Source organism: Chiloscyllium plagiosum, unplaced genomic scaffold, assembly GCF_037043375.1.
Source record: "Chiloscyllium plagiosum isolate Xiang-an unplaced genomic scaffold, Cpla_swu_hap1 HiC_scaffold_37, whole genome shotgun sequence".
Classification (NCBI taxonomy): Eukaryota; Metazoa; Chordata; class Chondrichthyes; order Orectolobiformes; family Hemiscylliidae; genus Chiloscyllium; species Chiloscyllium plagiosum.
The window spans coordinates 21185944-21208121 of NW_028270175.1; the positions used below are offsets into that span (position 1 = coordinate 21185944).

Here is a 22178-nt window from a genome sequence, read left to right on the forward strand (position 1 = left end):
CTCGTGTGTATGGAGAAAAGTGGACTGGGCTATTATGCTTATAGGCTTTCAGCACGGATAAGATACTTATTCCTTTTCATTCCCAGACAGATGTTCACGATCCGGAGGTTATACTTACTTTGGCAATCCTTGCAAGGGTCTCATCTGACAACATGGACAAATTGAGAAAGTGTACTGCTGAAACAAAGTGAACTGGTTCTGGTCATAGACAGAAACCCTGGTCTATAGATACACTTTTCTCAAGTAGGCTGGTGCATTTCTTCAATTTTCTCACACTGATCATAAGATTGAAGTTGTTGCATGCAATGTATAATCAGTCCAAGCTACTTTGCATTCCCAGCTCTGAACTGACAGCTGATACACAGTCATCGGTAAATAATGAAGGGTTTCCTTGATGACCTTAGTCTTTGTCTGGTGTTGCCGCAGCATGATCACATTTCCATCCATGTGATATCTGATTTCAATGCCAGGATCATCACCATTGGAGGCACTGGATAGCATGGCAGAATAGAACCTGCTGAAGGTTGGCTCTAACATGCAGTCCTGTTTAATTCCATTACTGACTGGGAATGGGTCAAAAGACTCATCATCCTCCAAGACATGCGTAAGCATACTTTCACAGAGCTGTCAAATCATTTCAATAAATTTCTTGGGACAGCATTTCAACACTAACTTGCAAAGGCCCTCATGACTGGCTGTGTGTAAAAGGTCCACATGATTCCTTTATCTTTTTTGAAACTGCACTCACTCTCTGGCTGTAAATCCTAAGTGAGATATTGCAGGAAATGGTTTAGTGCAATTCTGGCAAAGATTTTGCAATAATGGAGAGGAATGAGCACAAGGCATACACACAGTGTTACTGACAGAACAATGTGTAAGCCAGAGCTTCACTCACAAGATAATGGTGTAACATACAGTGTTTGACACAGGCACCACATGGATTTGGTGGTGGTAGCGGTTGGACTGATCATCAACAGAATAACAACACATTCTTCAATCTGTTATTCAAAAGATGATATTTAGGCATGTCTCATGTTTTATGCTGAACATTAACAATATACAAAGCAGAATGTTACTAAGATAATGCATAGACAACAGAAGAACACATACTATGTTCACCAGTGACATGATCTCGCCACAGTAACCAGCCTGCTGAAGGCTTGCATATGAAGAATGGCAACCAGGTAGCATTGCACAGGTACATGGTGTAGGATGCTGCCAATTTGAGATTAACACACTAGATAAATAGGCACAAAATCAAAACTCCCCATTGCAGTCCCAATGCCAACAGGCACCATCTGTCGGCCATCAGCTTACTCTCCAAGCTTTATGTTTTCAACTAACAATGTAATTATTTCTTTTCAACTTGTCAATGCTTCCCTCTATGCCACTGCAAACGGTTCATAAATTATGAATCACAAGCTCTGGTATCAGCTGCAGTGTGTAACAGACTGCAAAATTAGTAACTGTCCATTGAGTTTAATCATGGAGGGGGAAAATAGAAAAGGCAGCGCGGCCTAATTTGTGTCAGGAGATTACAGCACCTATAATATCATTAATAGCATAACCCTATCCCAATCCCAATGAAGCTTGATGAAATACAATTTGAACCAAGTACAATTCTTCCGTAATCTGTACCGAATGACCTATAATGGCTCAAGGTGCAGCAAATTTGAGATCCTCTATGATCAATTCACTCCAGGATTTTGAAACAAACTTTGGAACCACTTTCAGCCCCAGAATCCTCAAAGATCTCTGCATTTTTCGAATTCTCACCTCTGACATGGCCCCGATTTTAATCATTCCATCATTAAGGTCATGCACTTAATTGCCAGGATTGTCCTTGAACTGTTCCACTCTCTCTCCTCTTCTTCAAGACACTCCTTAAAAATGACCTCTTTGACCAAGCCTTTAGGGCTACATGTCATAGTGTCTTCTTACATATTTCATTGTCTAATGACACTCAGAAAAACATCCCAAAGTGCTTCACTATTTAAAAAGTTACATAAATTCAAGTTGCTTTAGCTAAGAGTTACACTGTGATGGGTGCTCAGTAGGTTACAACTCAGTTCTTTCCATGTACTTTTAAATTGTGGATTTTCAAATTTGGAAGCAATATTCAAGTGGAAACTGCTTTTATAAACCAAAGGCATGATTAATAAATAGTATAAATATTACAAACTAATGAAAACATTGAATAATTTTAAAAAGCTGAAACCTTTGTGAGATGATTAAAACTTAAATCACATTGGTGAGCTGTGTAAAGGTCAAGTGATCTCTGCTTGCACGTCTTCCAAAGTGTCAAATCATGTTGCTGATTATTGCCCCCATTCTTGCTGACAGCAAGAACCTGTTCCAATTTCCTCAACACTTACTGGTGCTATGTCCACCACTCTATCAGGATCATGACTTCTAACTAAGAGGTTTAAGACCCAAAAAAGAGTAACAGATGGTACAAGATGACCCTCAGGTACAAGATGACCCTCACATTATTTGATTCTGCTTCCAGCCCTCCAGCAAGTGTGCTCTGCTCATTAACAGCAGTGAATCTGGTTTTGCCCCATGGCTTTCAGGAATAAAGGCAGAATGCAATTGTGCCTACACATTCAAAGTTCCCAGGTTTATTGGCAGTTTGAACTTAGAACTCTTTAATCCACCCAAATCATATCAAGAACAAACATTAGTCAGTAATCCTGTACCAGGGAGATCAACATTAATTCAATGAAGACTTAGGAGGGCATACCAGCAGCAGTACCAGGTATAGCCAAAACGAAGTTGAAGTCACAACACAAAATTGTTTGTGTTCCAAGTAACAGAAGCAGTTTACAACAGATAGGGCTTAGCTATCCTATTAACAAATCAAGTCTAAGCTCTGCAGTCCTGCTACATCCAATGGTGGTAGACAATTAAATAACTAACAGAAGAATGAGGGTCCACAAATATCACAATGCATAATAATAGGAAGTCTATCAAGTATTTGCTTGCATCTTTAGCCAGCTGTGTTGAGCAACTGATCTATTTCAACCACTAACAAAAGTTCCCAGCATCAACAATGTCAACCATTGACCAATTCAATTTGCTCCACATGATATCAAAAAACAGTTGACGACCAATGGGAAGGATGTTGTGAAACTTGAAAAGGTTCAGAAAAGATTTCGAAGGATGTTGCCTGGGTTGGAGAATTTGAGCTAAAGGGAGAGGCTGAAAAAACTGGGGCTGTTTTCCCCTGAGGCTGAGAAGTGACCTGATAGAGGTTTATAAAATCATGAGGAGCATGAATAGAATAAATAGACAAGGCCTTTTCCCTGATGTGGTGGAGTCCAGAACTAGAGGGCATAGTTTTTTTTTAATTTTTATTAGGGTTCCTACAGTGTGGAAACAGGCCCTTTGGCCCAACAAATCCACACTGACCCTCTGAAGAGTAACCGAGGGACCTAAGTGGAAACGTTTTCACACAGAGGGTGGTGCATGCCAGAGGAAGGAGTGGAGGCTCGTAAAATTACAACATTTAAAAGGCATCTGGATGGCTATATGAACAGGAAGGGTTTAGAGGGATACAGGCCAAATGCAGGCAAATTAGACTAGATTAATTTAGAATATCTGGTTAGCATGAATGAATTGGACCGAAGGGTCTGTTTTCATGCTGTACATGTCTATGACTCTCGATACAGCAAAAGCTATGGGTTTGGAAACATTTCAGCAATAGTAATGAAGAGTCTGTCCCAGAACTGGCTGTATCTGTGAAAAAGCTATTGCAGTACAACTACAAAACTAGTGTCAATCTGACAACATACAAAAATAACCTGCTCACCAACATATGGTTTGGATTCATTGGGGCCACTTAGCATCTTTATCATATCCTGGGTCCAAACGTGGACAAAAAGTTAAACACCAGACAGGAGCAGAGAGTGACTACCCTTGATATCAAAAGTCTGATGCAAAACTGCAGTCAATTGGTTCTGGGAGGGAAAAACAAACTCTCCATTGTTTGGAATCATGACTAGCATAAAGGAAGGTGGTTATGGTTGTTGGAGGTAAATCATTTCAGCCCACAACATCACTGAAAGAGTCCCTCAGCATAGTTATTTTTCAATCAATTTATTCAGACATGTTAAGACAAACCTCTGGAGCAGATGGCTCTTGAACCTAGGCCTCCTGGCCTAGAGGTGGGCAAATTACCAGTAAAACACAAGACCCCCAATTCTTTAGGACAGATTATTTATCCTAATTACACACTTCTGGAGCAGGTGGGACTTCAACCCGGGCTTCCTTGCTCAGAGGGCCAGACAGGATATACCCAATGTTACCACAATACTCAAGGTTACTACAGGAAGTGAGGAAGAAATTGCTGCGTCTTTGGCGATGATCTTTGCATCCTCACTGTTCACTGGACAGGTGCCAGATGATGGGAGGGTAACAAATGTCATTCTCTTGTTCAAGAAAGGGAATAGGGAAAGCCCTGGGAATTACAGACCAGTCAGTCTTACATCTGCGGTAGGCAAATTATTGGAGAGGATTTTGAGAGACAGGATTTATGATTACTTGGGAAACCATAGTTTGAGCAGAGATAGTCAGCATGGCTTTGTGAGGGGCAGGTCTTGCCTCACAAACCTTATTGAATTCTTTTGAGGATGTGACAAAACACATTGATGAAGCTAGAGCAGTGGATGTGTTGTACTTGGATTTTAGTAAGGCATTTGATAAGGTTCCTCATGGTAGGCTCATTCATAAAGTAAGGAGGCTTGGGATACAGGGAAATTTGGCTATCTGGATACAAAATTGGCTGGCCCATAGAAGACATTGGGTCTGGATGTAGGTTTGCTCGCTAAGCTGGAAGGTTCATTTTCAAAGTTTCGTCACCATACTGGGTAACATCTTCAGTGAGTTTCCGGATGAAGCACTGCTGGTGTTTCCTGCTCTTTGTTTATATGTTTGGGTTTCATTGGAAACCCAAACATATAAACAGAAAGCAGGAAACGTCAGCAGTGCTTTGTAGAGAGCTCACTGAAGAAGTTACCTAATATGGTGACAAAACGTCAGAAAATGAACCTTCCAGCTCAGCGAGCAAAGCTACATCCAGAACTTCAATCTGAGCTACAAATCTTCTCAAAACTTGCTAAGACAGAGAGTGATAGCAGATGCAAGTTATTCAGCCGAGAGCTTGGTGACCAGTGGTGTTATGTAGTGATCAGTTCTGGGACGGGGAGGGGGGGGAGACGGGAGGGGGGGTGGGGAGAGACGGGGGGGGGGGGGGAGGAGACAGGGGGGGCGGGGGGAGACAGGGGGGGGGAGAGACGGGAGGGGGGGGGAAGAGACGGGGGGGGAAGAGACGGGGGGGGAAGAGACGGGGGGGGAAGAGACAGGGGGGGAAGAGACAGGGGGGGGAAGAGACAGGGGGGGGAAGAGACAGGGGGGGGAAGAGACGGGGGGGGGAAGAGACGGGGGGGGGAAGAGACGGGGGGGGGAAGAGACAGGGGGGGGAAGAGACGGGGGGGGGAAGAGACGGGGGGGGGAAGAGACGGGGGGGGGAAGAGACGGGGGGGGGAAGAGACGGGGGGGGGAAGAGACGGGGGGGGGAAGAGACGGGGGGGGGAAGAGACGGGGGGGGGAAGAGACGGGGGGGGGAAGAGACGGGGGGGGGAAGAGACGGGGGGGGGAAGAGACGGGGGGGGGAAGAGACGGGGGGGGGAAGAGACGGGGGGGGGAAGAGACGGGGGGGGGAAGAGACGGGGGGGGGAAGAGACGGGGGGGGGAAGAGACGGGGGGGGGAAGAGACGGGGGGGGGAAGAGACGGGGGGGGGAAGAGACGGGGGGGGGAAGAGACGGGGGGGGGAAGAGACGGGGGGGGGAAGAGACGGGGGGGGGAAGAGACGGGGGGGGGAAGAGACGGGGGGGGGAAGAGACGGGGGGGGGAAGAGACGGGGGGGGGAAGAGACGGGGGGGGGAAGAGACGGGGGGGGGAAGAGACGGGGGGGGGAAGAGACGGGGGGGGGAAGAGACGGGGGGGGGAAGAGACGGGGGGGGAAGAGACGGGGGGGGGAAGAGACGGGGGGGGGAAGAGACGGGGGGGGGAAGAGACGGGGGGGGGAAGAGACGGGGGGGGAAGAGACAGGGGGGGGAAGAGACAGGGGGGGGAAGAGACAGGGGGGGGAAGAGACAGGGGGGGGAAGAGACAGGGGGGGGAAGAGACAGGGGGGGGAAGAGACAGGGGGGGGAAGAGACAGGGGGGGGAAGAGACAGGGGGGGGAAGAGACAGGGGGGGGAAGAGACAGGGGGGGGAAGAGACAGGGGGGGGAAGAGACAGGGGGGGGAAGAGACAGGGGGGGGAAGAGACAGGGGGGGGAAGAGACAGGGGGGGGAAGAGACAGGGGGGGGAAGAGACAGGGGGGGGAAGAGACAGGGGGGGGAAGAGACAGGGGGGGAAGAGACAGGGGGGGGAAGAGACAGGGGGGGGAAGAGACAGGGGGGGGAAGAGACAGGGGGGGGAAGAGACAGGGGGGGGAAGAGACAGGGGGGGGAAGAGACGGGGGGGGGAAGAGACGGGGGGGGGAAGAGACGGGGGGGGGAAGAGACGGGGGGGGGAAAGAGACGGGGGGGGGAAAGAGACGGGGGGGGGAAAGAGACGGGGGGGGGAAAGAGACGGGGGGGGGAAAGAGACGGGGGGGGGAAAGAGACGGGGGGGGAAAGAGACGGGGGGGGAAAGAGACGGGGGGGGAAAGAGACGGGGGGGGAAAGAGACGGGGGGGGAAAGAGACGGGGGGGGAAAGAGACGGGGGGGGAAAGAGACGGGGGGGGAAAGAGACGGGGGGGGAAAGAGACGGGGGGGGAAGAGACGGGGGGGGAAGAGACGGGGGGGGAAGAGACGGGGGGGGAAAGAGACGGGGGGGGAAAGAGACGGGGGGGGAAAGAGACGGGGGGGGAAAGAGACGGGGGGGGAAAGAGACGGGGGGGGAAAGAGACGGGGGGGGAAAGAGACGGGGGGGGAAAGAGACGGGGGGGGAAAGAGACGGGGGGGGAAAGAGACGGGGGGGGAAAGAGACGGGGGGGGAAAGAGACGGGGGGGGAAAGAGACGGGGGGGGAAAGAGACGGGGGGGGAAAGAGACGGGGGGGGAAAGAGACGGGGGGGGAAAGAGACGGGGGGGGAAGAGACGGGGGGGGAAAGAGACGGGGGGGGAAAGAGACGGGGGGGGAAAGAGACGGGGGGGGAAAGAGACGGGGGGGGAAAGAGACGGGGGGGGAAAGAGACGGGGGGGGAAAGAGACGGGGGGGGAAAGAGACGGGGGGGGAAAGAGACGGGGGGGAAAGAGACGGGGGGGGAAAGAGACGGGGGGGGAAAGAGACGGGGGGGGAAAGAGACGGGGGGGGGGAGAAGAGACGGGGGGGGGGGAAGAGACGGGGGGGGGGAAGAGACGGGGGGGGGAAGAGACGGGGGGGGGGGGAAGAGACGGGGGGGGGGAAGAGACGGGGGGGGGGAAGAGACGGGGGGGGGGAAGAGACGGGGGGGGGGGAAGAAGAGACGGGGGGGGGAGAAGAGACGGGGGGGGGAGAAGAGACGGGGGGGGGGAGAAGAGACGGGGGGGGGGAAGAGACGGAGGGGGGGAAGAGACGGAGGGGGGGGAGAGACGGGGGGGGGAGAGACGGGGGGGGGAGAGACGGGGGGGGGGAGAGACGGGGGGGGGGGGAGAGACGGGGGGGGGGAGAGACGGGGGGGGGGAGAGACGGGGGGGGGGAGAGACGGGGGGGGGGAGAGACGGGGGGGGGGAGAGACGGGGGGGGGGAGAGAGACGGGGGGGGGGGGGGAGAGACGGGGGGGGGGGGAGACGGGGGGGGGGGGGAGACGGGGGGGGGGAGAGACGGGGGGGGGGAGAGACGGGGGGGGGGAGAGACGGGGGGGGGGAGAGACGGGGGGGGCTGAGACGGGGGGGGCTGAGACGGGGGGGGGGGGAGACGGGGGGGGGAGAGACAGGGGGGGGGGAGAGACAGGGGGGGGAGAGACGGGGGGGGGAGAGACGGGGGGGGGAGAGACAGGGGGGGGGAGAGACGGGGGGGGGAGAGACAGGGGGGGGAGAGACAGGGGGGGGGAGAGACAGGGGGGGGAGAGACAGGGGGGGGGAGAGACAGGGGGGGGGAGAGACGGGGGGGGGAGAGACGGGGGGGGGAGAGACGGGGGGGGGAGAGACGGGGGGGGGAGAGACAGGGGGGGGAGAGACAGGGGGGGGGAGAGACAGGGGGGGGAGAGACGGGGGGGGAGAGACAGGGGGGGGAGAGACAGGGGGGGGAGAGACAGGGGGGGGAGAGACAGGGGGGGGAGAGACAGGGGGGGGGAGAGACAGGGGGGGGAGAGACAGGGGGGGGGAGAGACAGGGGGGGGGAGAGACAGGGGGGGGGGAGAGACAGGGGGGGGGGAGAGACAGGGGGGGGGAGAGACAGGGGGGGGGAGAGACAGGGGGGGGGAGAGACAGGGGGGGGGAGAGACGGGGGGGGGGAGAGACAGGGGGGGGGGAGAGACAGGGGGGGGGAGAGACAGGGGGGGGAGAGACAGGGGGGGGAGAGACAGGGGGGGGAGAGACAGGGGGGGGAGAGACAGGGGGGGGGAGAGACAGGGGGGGGGAGAGACAGGGGGGGGGAGAGACAGGGGGGGGGAGAGACAGGGGGGGGGAGAGACAGGGGGGGGGAGAGACAGGGGGGGGGAGAGACAGGGGGGGGGAGAGACAGGGGGGGGGAGAGACAGGGGGGGGGGAGAGACGGGGGGGGGAGAGAGACAGGGGGGGGGAGAGACAGGGGGGGGGAGAGACAGGGGGGGGGAGAGACAGGGGGGGGGAGAGACAGGGGGGGGAGAGACAGGGGGGGGGAGAGACAGGGGGGGGGAGAGACAGGGGGGGGGAGAGACAGGGGGGGGGAGAGACAGGGGGGGGGAGAGACAGGGGGGGGGAGAGACAGGGGGGGGAGAGACAGGGGGGGGGAGAGACAGGGGGGGGGAGAGACAGGGGGGGGAGAGACGGGGGGGGAGAGACAGGGGGGGGGAGAGACAGGGGGGGGGAGAGACAGGGGGGGGGAGAGACAGGGGGGGGGAGAGACAGGGGGGGGGGAGAGACAGGGGGGGGAGAGACAGGGGGGGGAGAGACGGGGGGGGGGAGAGACAGGGGGGGGAGAGACAGGGGGGGGAGAGACGGGGGGGGGGAGAGACGGGGGGGGGGGAGAGACGGGGGGGGGGGAGAGACGGGGGGGGGGGAGAGACGGGGGGGGGGAGAGACGGGGGGGGGAGAGACGGGGGGGAGAGACGGGGGGGGGAGAGACAGGGGGGGGAGAGACAGGGGGGGGGAGAGACAGGGGGGGGGAGAGACAGAGGGGGGGGAGAGACAGAGGGGGGGGGAGAGACAGAGGGGGGGGAGAGACAGAGGGGGGGGAGAGACAGAGGGGGGGGGAGAGACAGAGGGGGGGGGAGAGACAGAGGGGGGGGGAGAGACAGAGGGGGGGGGAGAGACAGAGGGGGGGGGAGAGACAGAGGGGGGGGGAGAGACAGAGGGGGGGGGAGAGACAGAGGGGGGGGAGAGACAGAGGGGGGGGGAGAGACAGAGGGGGGGGGAGAGACAGAGGGGGGGGAGAGACAGAGGGGGGGGGAGAGACAGGGGGGGGGGAGAGACAGAGGGGGGGGAGAGACAGAGGGGGGGAGAGACAGGGGGGGGGAGAGACAGAGGGGGGGGAGAGACAGAGGGGGGGGAGAGTCAGAGGGGGGGGAGAGACAGAGGGGGGGGAGAGACAGAGGGGGGGGAGGAGACGGGGGGGGAGGAGACGGGGGGGGAGGAGACGGGGGGGGAGGAGACAGGGGGGGGAGGAGACAGGGGGGGGAGGAGACAGGGGGGGGAGGAGACAGGGGGGGGAGGAGACAGGGGGGGGGGAGACAGGGGGGGGGGAGACGGGGGGGGGGGGGAGACAGAGGGGGGGGGGAGACAGAGGGGGCGCTGGTGGAAATGTTAACTCTTTGTGGTATGATTTGAGTGAACACTGGCTTGTCATGGACTGAATGTTTATGTGTTGTTCCCTGAAGCTCAAGTTCCGGGAATGTTATGAATTTAATTTGCATTCTGGGAATCTAAGATGATTTTAAAAGAAAAAGCCATTTTGTAGAACAATGATAATAGCATGTTAGCTGAGTGAGGTTACCTCATGAACTTTTCCATATAATTTAGACTAGTCTCTCGTTATGATGTACGAGCCAAAGCAATTGATCATTTGCCTTAATCAAGGTTTCCCACTTTGGTGGTCATGTAGGTTAATTAGTCAAGCATACTCAGACCTGTCAATGAGCTTCTCTTCCTCTGCAAATTTTTGCATTTTATTGCTGCTTAAGGGCATGTGGCATTTTTGTAATCTTAATACCAAATTCTGTATGGAGACAGCTTGTTTGCAGCAATTGGGGGGGGGGGGTAGGCTGAGAGAGGTCTTAGGGCTAAGAGCTGGCGTGAGTCTTTTTGATGCCTTGCCACAGAGAGCTATAGGGGCAGAGTCCTTCGTATACTTAATGTTGAGGTAGGTAGATTCTTGATCAATAGAGGAATTAAGGGTTATGGGCAATGGACATAAAAGTGGACACGAGAAGTGTCAATCAGTCATGATCCTATTGAATGATGGAACAGACTCAATGGCCACTCCTTTTCCTTTATATAAACGCTGTAAAATCCTGGAACTTCTTTCCTAACAGTATTGTGGGGTATACCCTCACCAAACTGACTGCAGCAGTAACTGAATGCTGTTCACCATCAATTTTTCAAAGGCAATTAGAAATAGACAATATTTTTTGGCACTAGACAGCAAAGTCCAGATTCCCACAATAATCCAAAATCTCTGACTCAGAGATGAGGATGCTACCCACTGTGCTACAAAATATAGTAGAAGGCCAAATTATTCTAAAAGTGATAAGTGAACCTGATCAGGTGTATGCTAGAACATTATGGGAAGCTGGGCCTCTTGCTAAGATACTTGTATCATCGATAGTCACAGGCGAGGTGCCAAAAGACTGGAGGTTGGCTAATGTGGTGCCACTATTTAAGAAAGGTGGTAAGGATAAGCGACGGAACTATAGACCAGTGAGCCTGACATCAGTGGTCTGCAGGTTGATATAGGGAATCCTGAGGGACAGGATGTACGTGCATTTGGAAAGGCAAGGACTGATTAGGGATAGTCAACATGGCTTTGTGTGTGGGAAATCATGTCTCACAAACTTGATTGAGTTTTTTGATGAAGTAACAAAGAGGATTGATGAGGGCAGATCAGCAGACATGATCTATATGGACTTCAGTAAGGCATTCGACAAGGTTCCTCATGGTAGACTGGTTAGCAAGGTTAGATCACATGGAATACAGGGAGGATTAGCCATTTGGATATAGAACTGGCTCAAAGATAGAAGACAGAGGGTGGTGGAAGAGGGTTGTTTTTCAAACTGGAGGCCTGTGACCAGTGGAGTGCCACAAGGATTGATGCTTCGTCCACTGCTTTTAATTGTTTATATAAATGATTTAGATATGAACATAGGTGGTTATGGTTATTAAGTTTGCAGATGACACCAAGATTGGAGGTGTAGTGGACAGCGAATAAGGTTACCTCAGACTACAATGCGATCTTGATCAGATGGGGCAATAGACCGAGGAGAGGCAGATGGAGTTCAATTTAGATAAATGTGAGGTGCTTCATTTTGGAAAGGCAAATCAGAGCAGGACTTATACATTTAATGGTAAGGTCCTGTGGAGTATTGCTGAGCAAAGAGACCTTGGAGTGCAAGTTCATAGTTCCTTGAAAGGCAGGGTTGTAGATAGAAAGAATAGTGAAGAAGGTGTTTTGCATGCTTGCCTTTATTAATCAATGCATTAAGTATAGGCGTTGGGAGGTCATGTTGCGGCTGTACAGGATATTGGTTAGGACATGTTAGGAATATTGTGTGCAATTCTGGTCTCCTTCCTATTGGAAGGATGTTGTAAAACATCCCATCTAAAGGATGTGTGAAACTTGAAAGAGTTCAGAAAAAGATTTACAAGGATAATGCCAAGCTTGGAGGGCTTGAGGTATAGGGAGAGGCTTAAAAATACTGAGGCTATTTTCCCTGGAGTGTCAAAGGCTGAGGGGTGACCTTATAGAGGTTTATAAAATCATGAGGGGCACAGAGTGAACAGATAAGGTCCGTTCCCTACGATAGGGGAGTCCAAACGTGAAGGGCACAGAAGGTGACGGGGAAAGATTTAAAAAGGGACGTAAGGGGCAACTTTTTCATGCAGAGGGTGGTGCATGTATGGAATGTGCTGCCAGAGCAAGTAGTGGAGGCTGGTACAAATATATCATTTAAAAGGCATCTGGATGGGTACATGACTAGGAGGGGTTTAGAGGAATATGGGCCAAATGCTGGCAAATGGGACTAGATTAATTTAGGATATCTGGTTGGTATGGATGGGTTGGACCGAACGTTCTGTTTCCATGCTGTACAACTCTATGGCTCTGAGCACTGTCATGAAATTATGGAAAAAGGATAATCAAAAAAGACAGTATTAAGTATTGGAAGAAGTCTTGTGAAGAATAAATATAATCAGGGCTGTAGTAATGGTGACAGAGGCACTAACTAGAATGAAAGAATACAGTTAAATAGACTTGGAAGAGAAATATGGCTTTAGCCAGGGCAAGATTGGCAACTAAATATTCTTGGCTCTAACATCTCTAAGAGAAATGGCATACCAATTAGTTACAGTTATGGAAAGGTTCGTTAAAGGTATCAAGCACACAGTCTACATGGTACACCGTAGACTAGTCAGCAACGGAAAAACAAATGACAGTGTGGCTTACAGATAGGTTTGTTGCACTGAAAGTGTAGCAACATGGGGACTCATCAAACAGCAGTAAGTGATATAACAACTATTGTGGTCATAACATTGATGCTGGGTAACAAAGCAGGGATGATCAGAGCCTCAGCTAAAGGTTTCAGATTGAATATCAATTAATCCAATGGGATCTAGCTCAGATCAATTAAGTGAAATAAAATCATGGATTAAACTGCAGAGTGACTAAATAAATTACACTTCAAAAGATCTGCAGAGATTCAATGGGCCAAATGGCCACCATCTATCATTCTAAATATTTTTTAATCAACCTGTTCAGAGATGTTATTACATACTTCTACAGCAAGTGTAACTTAAACTCAGGCCTCCTGGCTCAAAGGTAGAAACTGCACAACAGCCTTCACCTTCTAGCATTATCTGAAATGGAGTGTGGATTGTTGAACATCAAACATGAGCAGAGACAGGGCGGGTGAAGTAGTCTCTACTGAAAATATTTTGATATACAGTAACACTGTACTGTTATTTATGCAAGTGACTGACCTGACCTCAAATTTGAGTACATTTACACTGATAATTGGTAATTTCCTCAGATTTTTCAGCATTCAAGATATCATAGTTAATTATGTTTGGATGAGCATTATCCATTATTATCTAATTAGAATGAAAGACACAGTGTTCACCTGATTTGATTCCACCTTTCATTAAGACACCTCTGGCAACATTTAAAAGCACTTGGATTGGAAAAATAATTGGGTTGGGTCTTTCTATATCCCACTCATTATTTCATCTTCTCCACGAGCTACTTCCCAGTTGTAAAACAGAGACATGAGAAATTAATTTACAGAATGCTAGGAAATAGATATGTATTATAATTTTCTTTGAAACTGGATGAAAGCATAAGATGAAAGAAGTAACGGTAAACTTGCTTACAAAAATACTTAGACCCCAATGGTCCTTGGACAGTTTCCTAAGTAAGTCGTAGATCAGTTGTTAGCACTCTCACCTCTTAGTCCAAAAGTTAAAATTCCAGTGTGTCAACTCAAATCTCCTACCTCTAAACAAGAGGGCTGGGTTCAGGTCCCAACTGCTCCAGAGGTGTGTCATAACTTATCTGAACAGGTTGATTGAAAAGAACATCTCTGGCAGTACCAAGGGAATGCTTTACTATGGAGACACTGTCTTTCAAAAAAGATGTTAAACCATTGCACTGACTGTCCTCAAACAACAGCAAAATATCATTTAGCATTTTTTTCCAAAAGGGAACTCTCCCTGTTGTGTTGGTCAATATTTCTTTTATTTTCACTGAAATTGATTGAAACAAACGTTCCAGATGTTGGAAATGCTCAGCAGATCTGGAACATTTCACGGGAGTGAAACACAGTGAAGATTTCAGGTCTGTAACCTTTTGGTTCTGATCTTAACATACATAGGTATTTCCAGCATTTTCTGTTTTTCATTCATTCAAACAAATTGTCTTATCACACTGCTATTTCTGGGATCTCACTACAGGCAAATTGCTACCATCTTGCCTATATTACACTGACTGAAAAGTACTTAATCAGTTGTAGGGCTCTTTAGGACCCTGAAGTCATGATAGGTGCTTTATAAATCATTAAACTGAACAGAATAATGTCAGAAATGCAAGATTATAATTACAAGATGAGATGAGAGATATTAACATTGTTTCCACTTAATGATTGATGAGGGAAGGGCAATGTGTTTACATGGACTTTAGTAAGACATTTGATAAGGTACCTCAAAGCAGGCTGGTACATATACGGTAGTGTCTCATGGGATCTGGGATGAGCTGGCTAGAAGGTAACAAAACTGGCTTAGTCATTGAAAGCAGACAGCAGCAGTGGAAGGTGCCTTTTGGAATGGAGATCAGTAACTAGTGGTGTTCTGCAGGGGTCAGTGCAGCACCTTTGTTGTTTATAATCTATATAAGTGATCTGGAGGAAAATGTAGGTGATCTGCAGATTATACCAACATTTGTGGTTTTTCAGATAATGGGAAGGATTGTCAAAGGATACAGTGGGATACAGATAAATTGCAGATTTGGGCAGAGAATTAGCAGATGATAGTCTGGACAAATGTGAGGTGATGCATTTTGGAAAATCAAATTCAGGTGTGAATATAACAAATGGCAGAACCTATAACAGCACTGACAGGGCAATCCGAGCACATAGGTCCACAGATGCTTAAAATTGGTTAGGCCACTTTTGGAACATTGTGTACAATTCTGGTCTCCCTCCTATAGGAAGGATATTGTGAAACTTGAAAGGGTTCAGAAAAGATTTACAAGGATGTTGCCAGGATTGGAAAGTTTGAGCACAGGGAGAGGCTGAATAGGCTGTTTTCTTTGGAGCACCGGAGGCTGAAGGGTGACCTTATAGAGGTTTATAAAATCATGAGGGGCACGGATAGAATAAATAGACAAAGTCTTTTCCCTGGGGGAGTCCAGAACTAGAGGGCATAAGTTTAAGATGAGAGGGGAAAGATATAAAAGAGACCTAAGGGACAATGTTTCCACACAGCGGGTGGTGCATGTATGGAATGAGCTGCCAGACAAAGTGGTGAAGGCTGGTACAATTACAACATTTAAAAGGCATCTGGATGGGCATATGAACAGGAAGCATTTGGAGGGACATGGGCCAAGTACTGGCAAATGGTACTAGATTACTTCAGGATATCTGGTCGGTATGAACAAGTTGGACCAAAGGATCTGTTTGTATGCTGTAAACCTCTATGACTCTGAAAGTAGCAAAATGTGGGAAGAAGACATACAGCACTCGTCTTTATTAGTTGAGCCATCAAACATAAAAGTTGAGAAGTTATATTACAGCTGTATGAAACTTTAATTAGGTCACATTTGCAATGTTGTAATTCTGGTCACCACACAATCAAAAGGACGTGAGTGCTTTGGAGAGGGTGCAGAGAAGGTTTACCTGGAATTTGCAGTGTTTTAATTATGAGGAGAGATTGGATAAGCTCCGATTGTTTGCACTGGAAAGATGGAAGCTGAGGGGTGATCTAATAGAAGTCCACAAAAATTATGAGGGGCATAGATAGGATGGACAGTCAGAGGCATTCTCTCAGGGTGAAAAAGTCAACTACAAGAGGGCACAGGTTCAAGGCGAGAGGGGCAAATTTAGGAGTAAAGGACAGGGAACATTTTCAGAGGGTGGTGGAACCTGGGATGCACTGCCCAATGGAAGTGGTGCAACGAGGCACGTTAGTAACGTTTAAGGCATATCTTGATAGACACATGAACAGCAGGGGAACAGAGAGATAGAAACCGTGCCTGGGCAACAGGCTTGATGGGCAAAAGGACTTGAGCCTGTGCCAAATTGTGTTAGAAAAGCAAATTTAATGGTGGATTTTTAAATGTAAAGGTTTTGGTAAAATTAATAGGAAAGATAGTCTCTATCGCTGAATAATGCAAATCCGTGATGAGGGACCATGAATTTAAAAGTATCAGAGGAAGGAAGCAAGTCAAGATAAATTTCTTTGCACTGTTGGGAGTGTGGAATGCTTTGACACAGGAAGTGTTTAAGAGTCTGCCCATTGCATTTTCTGAAGCAAAACTGAATGGATATCTGAATGAAAAGCACACAAGGACAAGGGGAAAATACAGGGTTAGAAGTTCTGGGCTGCCCTAGCTAAATATCAGTGCTTAAAAACAAAGGGCCAAATGGCCTCCTCTGTGGTAGTGTAATTCTAGTTGAGTCAATGTTATGTAAACAAATACAGCAGCAATTCGGTTTGCGAGACCTAGACCCAAAACAAATGAATGGCGTTTTGAAATATTTCTGGTGATGTTAGTTAAAAGGAGAAGGAATACTGGACGGGTCACCGGAGGGTTAAGCAAGATGCAGATTTACACACGAAGGGGCAAATATCAAATAGCGGGCACTTCCCTCACAAGAGCCCAGTGGCCACCAGACCTTCCTCCATTGACACAACAGTCCTGGCTTTGCACAAATCTCCCTCACTTCACCCAACGGCCGGAGCCCGTGCAGCAAACACGGCCCCTCTCAAACCCACCAGACACCCCCAATCCGCCTGAGAGCGGCGGCCGGAGGCTGACCATCACCCCGGGGGGGTTGGTCACTCACCCGAAGTCCAGGTCCATGGACTTGAAGAAGAATTTGAAGCTGCAGCTCGGCCTGTTGTTGAGAACCTGCTTGAAGTGACCGAGGGTGACCCTGTCCGGCGGAACCGGCACCTTCACCAAGTACGGCGTCTCCTCCTCGTCCATGTGGTAAATTATCTTCGTCTCCGCCATCGGGAGGGCGGGGGAGGGTCAGAAACCCAGCGGCGAACCCGCTCCCTCCCACCCGCCTTCCGTCTCCGTCTCACCGGCTCATGGATGTGGGAGAACCGGGAAATGTCAAAACCCGACAGCGCGGCCTAGCGGACGGGCCCGCGCGCCTCTCCCCCGCCGACAGCCCTGTCCTCCTCCACCCACCCCCCCGCCCCTGCGCCTCTCCCCCAACCACAGCCCTGTCCTCCTCCACCCACCCCCCCGCCCCTGCGCCTCTCCCCCACTCCCCCAACCACAGCCCTGTCCTCCACCCCCGCCCCTGCGCCTCTCCCCCAACCACAGCCCTGTCCTCCTCCACCCACCCCCCCGCCCCTGCGCCTCTCCCCCAACCACAGCCCTGTCCTCCTCCACCCACCCCCCCGCCCCTGCGCCTCTCCCCCAACCACAGCCCTGTCCTCCTCCACCCACCCCCCCGCCCCTGCGCCTCTCCCCCAACCACAGCCCTGTCCTCCTCCACCCACCCCCCCGCCCCTGCGCCTCTCCCCCAACCACAGCCCTGTCCTCCTCCACCCACCCCCCCGCCCCTGCGCCTCTCCCCCAACCACAGCCCTGTCCTCCTCCACCCACCCCTCCGCCCCTCCCCCAACCACAGCCCTGTCCTCCTCCACCCACCCCCCCGCCCCTCCCCCAACCACAGCCCTGTCCTCCTCCACCCACCCCCCCGCCCCTCCCCCAACCACAGCCCTGTCCTCCTCCACCCACCCCCCCGCCCCTCCCCCAACCACAGCCCTGTCCTCCTCCACCCACCCCCCCGCCCCTCCCCCAACCACAGCCCTGTCCTCCTCCCCCAACCACAGCCCTGTCCTCCTCCACCCACTCCCCCGCCCCTGCGCCTCTCCCCCAACCACAGCCCGCCCCTCCCCCAACCACAGCCCCGCCCCTGCGCCTCTCCCCCAACCACAGCCCTGTCCTCCTCCACCCACCACCCCGCCCCTGCGCCTCTCCCCCAACCACCCCCCCGCCCCTGCGCCCCTCCCCCAACCACAGCCCTGTCCTCCTCCACCCACCCCCCCGCCCCTCCCCCAACCACAGCCCTGTCCTCCTCCACCCACCCCCCCGCCCCTCCCCCAACCACAGCCCTGTCCTCCTCCACCCACCCCCCCGCCCCTCCCCCAACCACAGCCCTGTCCTCCTCCACCCACCCCCCCGCCCCTCCCCCAACCACAGCCCTGTCCTCCTCCACCCACCCCCCCGCCCCTCCCCCAACCACAGCCCTGTCCTCCTCCACCCACCCCCCCGCCCCTGCGCCTCTCCCCCAACCCCGCCCCTGCGCCTCTCCCCCAACCACAGCCCTGTCCTCCTCCACCCACCCCCCCGCCCCTGCGCCTCTCCCCCAACCACAGCCCTGTCCTCCTCCACCCACCCCCCCGCCCCTGCGCCTCTCCCCCAACCACAGCCCTGTCCTCCTCCACCCACCCCCCCGCCCCTGCGCCTCTCCCCCAACCACAGCCCTGTCCTCCTCCACCCACCCCCCTGCCCCTGCGCCTCTCCCCCAACCACAGCCCTGTCCTCCTCCATCCACCCCCCCGCCTCTCCCCCAACCACAGCCCTGTCCTCCTCCACCCACCCCCCTGCCTCTCCCCCACCCACCCCCCCGCCTCTCCCCCAACCACAGCCCTGTCCTCCTCCACCCACTTGCCCGCCCCTGCGCCTCTTCCCCCAACGACAGCCCTGTCCTCCTCCTCCACCCGCCCCTCGCCTCTCCCCCAACGACAGCCCTGTCCTCCTCCACCCACCCCCTCGCCTCTCCCCCAACGACAGCCCTGTCCTCCTCCACCCACCCCCCCGCCCCTGCGCCTCTCCCCCAACCACAGCCCTGTCCTCCTCCACCCACCCCCCCGCCCCTGCGCCTCTCCCCCAACCACCCCCCCGCCCCTGCGCCTCTCCCCCAACCACAGCCCTGTCCTCCTCCACCCACCCCCCCGCCCCTGCGCCTCTCCCCCAACCACAGCCCTGTCCTCCTCCATCCACCCCCCCGCCTCTCCCCCAACCACAGCCCTGTCCTCCTCCACCCACCTGCCCGCCCCTGCGCCTCTTCCCCCAACGACAGCCCTGTCCTCCTCCTCCACCCGCCCCTCGCCTCTCCCCCAACGACAGCCCTGTCCTCCTCCACCCACCCCTCCGCCCCTTGCCTCTCCCCCAACGACAGCCCTGTCCTCCTCCACCCACCCCCCCGCCCCTCACCTCTCCCCCAACGACAGCCCTGTCCTCCTCCACCCACCCCCCCGCCCCTCGCCTCTCCCCCAACGACAGCCCTGTCCTCTCCACCCACCCCCCCGCCCCTCGCCTCTCCCCCAACGACAGCCCTGTCCTCTCGACCCACCCCCCCGCCCCTCGCCTCTCCCCCAACGACAGCCCTGTCCTCTCCACCCACCCCCCCGCCCCTCGCCTCTCCCCCAACGACAGCCCTGTCCTCTCCACCCACCCCCCCGCCCCTCGCCTCTCCCCCAACGACAGCCCTGTCCTCTCCACCCACCCCCCCGCCCCTCGCCTCTCCCCCAACGACAGCCCTGTCCTCTCCACCCACCCCCCCGCCCCTCGCCTCTCCCCCAACGACAGCCCTGTCCTCCTCCACCCGCCCCTCGCCTCTCCCCCAACGACAGCCCTGTCCTCCTCCGCCCCGCGCAGACAGCCCTGTCCTCCACCTACCCACCCACCCTGCCCCGCGCACCTCTCCCCCCCACGACAGCCCTGTCCTCCACCTACCCACCCACCCTGCCCCGCGCACCTCTCCCCCCCCACGACAGCCCTGTCCTCCTCCACCCACCCCCCCGCCCCTCTCCCCCAACGACAGCCCTGTCCTCCTCCACCCGCCCCCCCGCCCCTCTCCCCCAACGACAGCCCTGTCCTCCTCCACCCGCCCCCCCGCCCCTCTCCCCCAACGACAGCCCTGTCCTTCTCTACCCGCCCCCCCGCCCCTCTCCCCCAACGACAGCCCTGTCCTCCTCCACCCGCCCCCCCGCCCCTCTCCCCCAACGACAGCCCTGTCCTCCTCCCCCCGCCCCTCTCCCCCAACGACAGCCCTGTCCTCCTCCACCCACCCCCCCGCCCCTCTCCCCCAACGACAGCCCTGTCCTCCTCCACCCACACCCCCGCCCCTCTCCCCCAACGACAGCCCTGTCCTCCTCCACCCAACCCCCCCGCCCCTCTCCCCCAACGACAGCCCTGTCCTCCTCCACCCACCCCCCCGCCCCTGCGCCTCTCCCCCAACGACAGCCCTGTCTTCCTCCACCCCCCCCCCGCCCCTGCGCCTCTCCCCCAACGACAGCCCTGTCTTCCTCCACCCACCCCCCCGCCCCTGCGCCTCTCCCCCAACAACAGCCCTGTCTTCCTCCACCCACCCCCCCGCCCCTGCGCCTCTCCCCCAACAACAGCCCTGTCTTCCTCCACCCACCCTCCCGGCCTCCTCCACCCACCCCCCCGGCCCTGCACCTCTCCCCCAACAACAGCCCTGACCTCCTCCACCCACCCCCCCCCCCGGCCCTGCACCTCTCCCCCAACAACAGCCCGGTCCTCCTCCACCCACCCCCCCCCTGGCCCTGCACCTCTCCCCCAACAACAGCTCTGTCCTCCTCCACCCCCTGCCCCTGTGCCTCTCCCCCAACGACAGCCCTGTCCTCCTCCATCCACCCGCCCCGCGCGTCTATCCCCCAATGACAGCCCTGTCCTCCTCCACCCGCCCCCCCACGCCTCTCCCCCAACAATAGCCCTGTCCTACTCCACCCGCCCCCCCCCCATGTCCCACGCACCTCTTCCCCCAACAACAGCCCTGTCCTCCTCCACTCGCCCCCCCCCATGTCCCACGCACCTCTTCCCCCAACAACAGCCCTGTCCTCCTCCACCCACCCCGCCCGCCTCTCCCCCAACAGCCCTGTCCTCCTCCACCCCCTGCCCCCGCGCGCCTCTCCCCCAACAGCCCTGTCCTCCTCCATCCCCCGCCTCCGCACGCCTCTCTCCCAACAACAGCTCTGTCCTCCTCCAGCCCCCACCCCCGCGCGCCTCTCCCCCAACAACAGCCCTGTCCTCCTCCACCCCCTGTCCCTGTGCCTCGTCCCCAACAACCCATGTCCTCCTGTACCCACCCCCGCCACCCCACGCGCCTCTTCCCCAACAGCCCTGTCCTCCTCCAACCTCCCGCCCCGCACGCCTCTCCCACAACGACAGCCATGTCCTCTTCCACCCATCCCCCCACAAGTCCCGCGCACCTCTCCCCTGACAGCCCTGTCCTCCTCCACCTGCCCCACGCACCATGCACCTCTCCCCCAACAATAGCCCTGTCCTCCTCCACCCCCCTGCCCCGCGCGCCTCTCCCCTGACGACAGCGCTGTCCTCCTCCACCCGCCCCCCTGCCCCACGCACCTCTCCCCTCTCCCCCAACAATAGCCCTGTCCTCCTCCACCCCCCCGCCTCTCCCCCAACAGCCCTGTCCTCCACCCACCCGCCCCACGCGCCTCTTCCCCAACGACAACCCTGTCCTCCTCCACCCCCCCGCCTCGCGTGCCTCACCCCAACAACAGCCTGGTCCTTATCCAACCCCCGCCCCGCGCGCCTCTCCCACAACCACAGCCCTGTCCTCCTCCACCCGCCCCCCCCCCCCGCCCCACGCACCTCTCCCCCAACAATAGCCCTGTCCTTCTCCACCCCCTGCCCCGCGCGTCTCTCCCCCAATGACAGCCCTGTCCTCCTCCACTCACCCACCACGCGCGTCTCTCCCCCAATGACAGACCTGTCCTCCTCCACCCGCCCCGGGCGCCTCTCCCCCAACGACAGCCCTGTCCTCCTCCACCCACCCTGGGCGCCTCTCCCCCAACGACAGCCCTGACCTCCTCCACCCCCCGCGCCTCTCCCGCCTCTCCCCCAACAACAGCCCTGTCCTCCTCCAGCCCCCCGCCTCCCGTGCCTCACCCCAACAACAGCCCTGTCCTCCTCTACCCACCGCCCCTGCGCCTCTCCCCCAACAACAGCCCTGTCCTCCTCCAGCCCCCGCCCCTGCGCCTCTCCCCCAACGATAGCCCTGTCCTCCTCCATC

At 55.5% G+C, this 22178-nt stretch overlaps 1 protein-coding gene across 3 annotated transcripts in view; it reads right to left on the reverse strand.

Annotated features, from left to right (window-relative positions):
- The window catches only part of LOC122540344 (segment polarity protein dishevelled homolog DVL-1-like), a 129756-nt gene extending 112511 nt beyond the window's left edge, over positions 1–17245 (reverse strand). For 2 of the 3 annotated variants that reach the window (XM_043675923.2, XM_087980444.1), the window contains exon 1: positions 16941–17075. Coding sequence is in view for 1 of the 3 variants with exons in the window: in XM_043675922.2 (XP_043531857.1) it covers positions 16941–17110 (170 nt within the window). In the remaining 2 variants the exon portion in view is untranslated. Of the gene's footprint in view, positions 1–16940 lie in introns of all 3 variants that reach the window. The other variant, XM_043675922.2, reaches the window with a different exon arrangement.
- Between the last annotated feature and the right edge of the window lie 4933 nt (positions 17246–22178).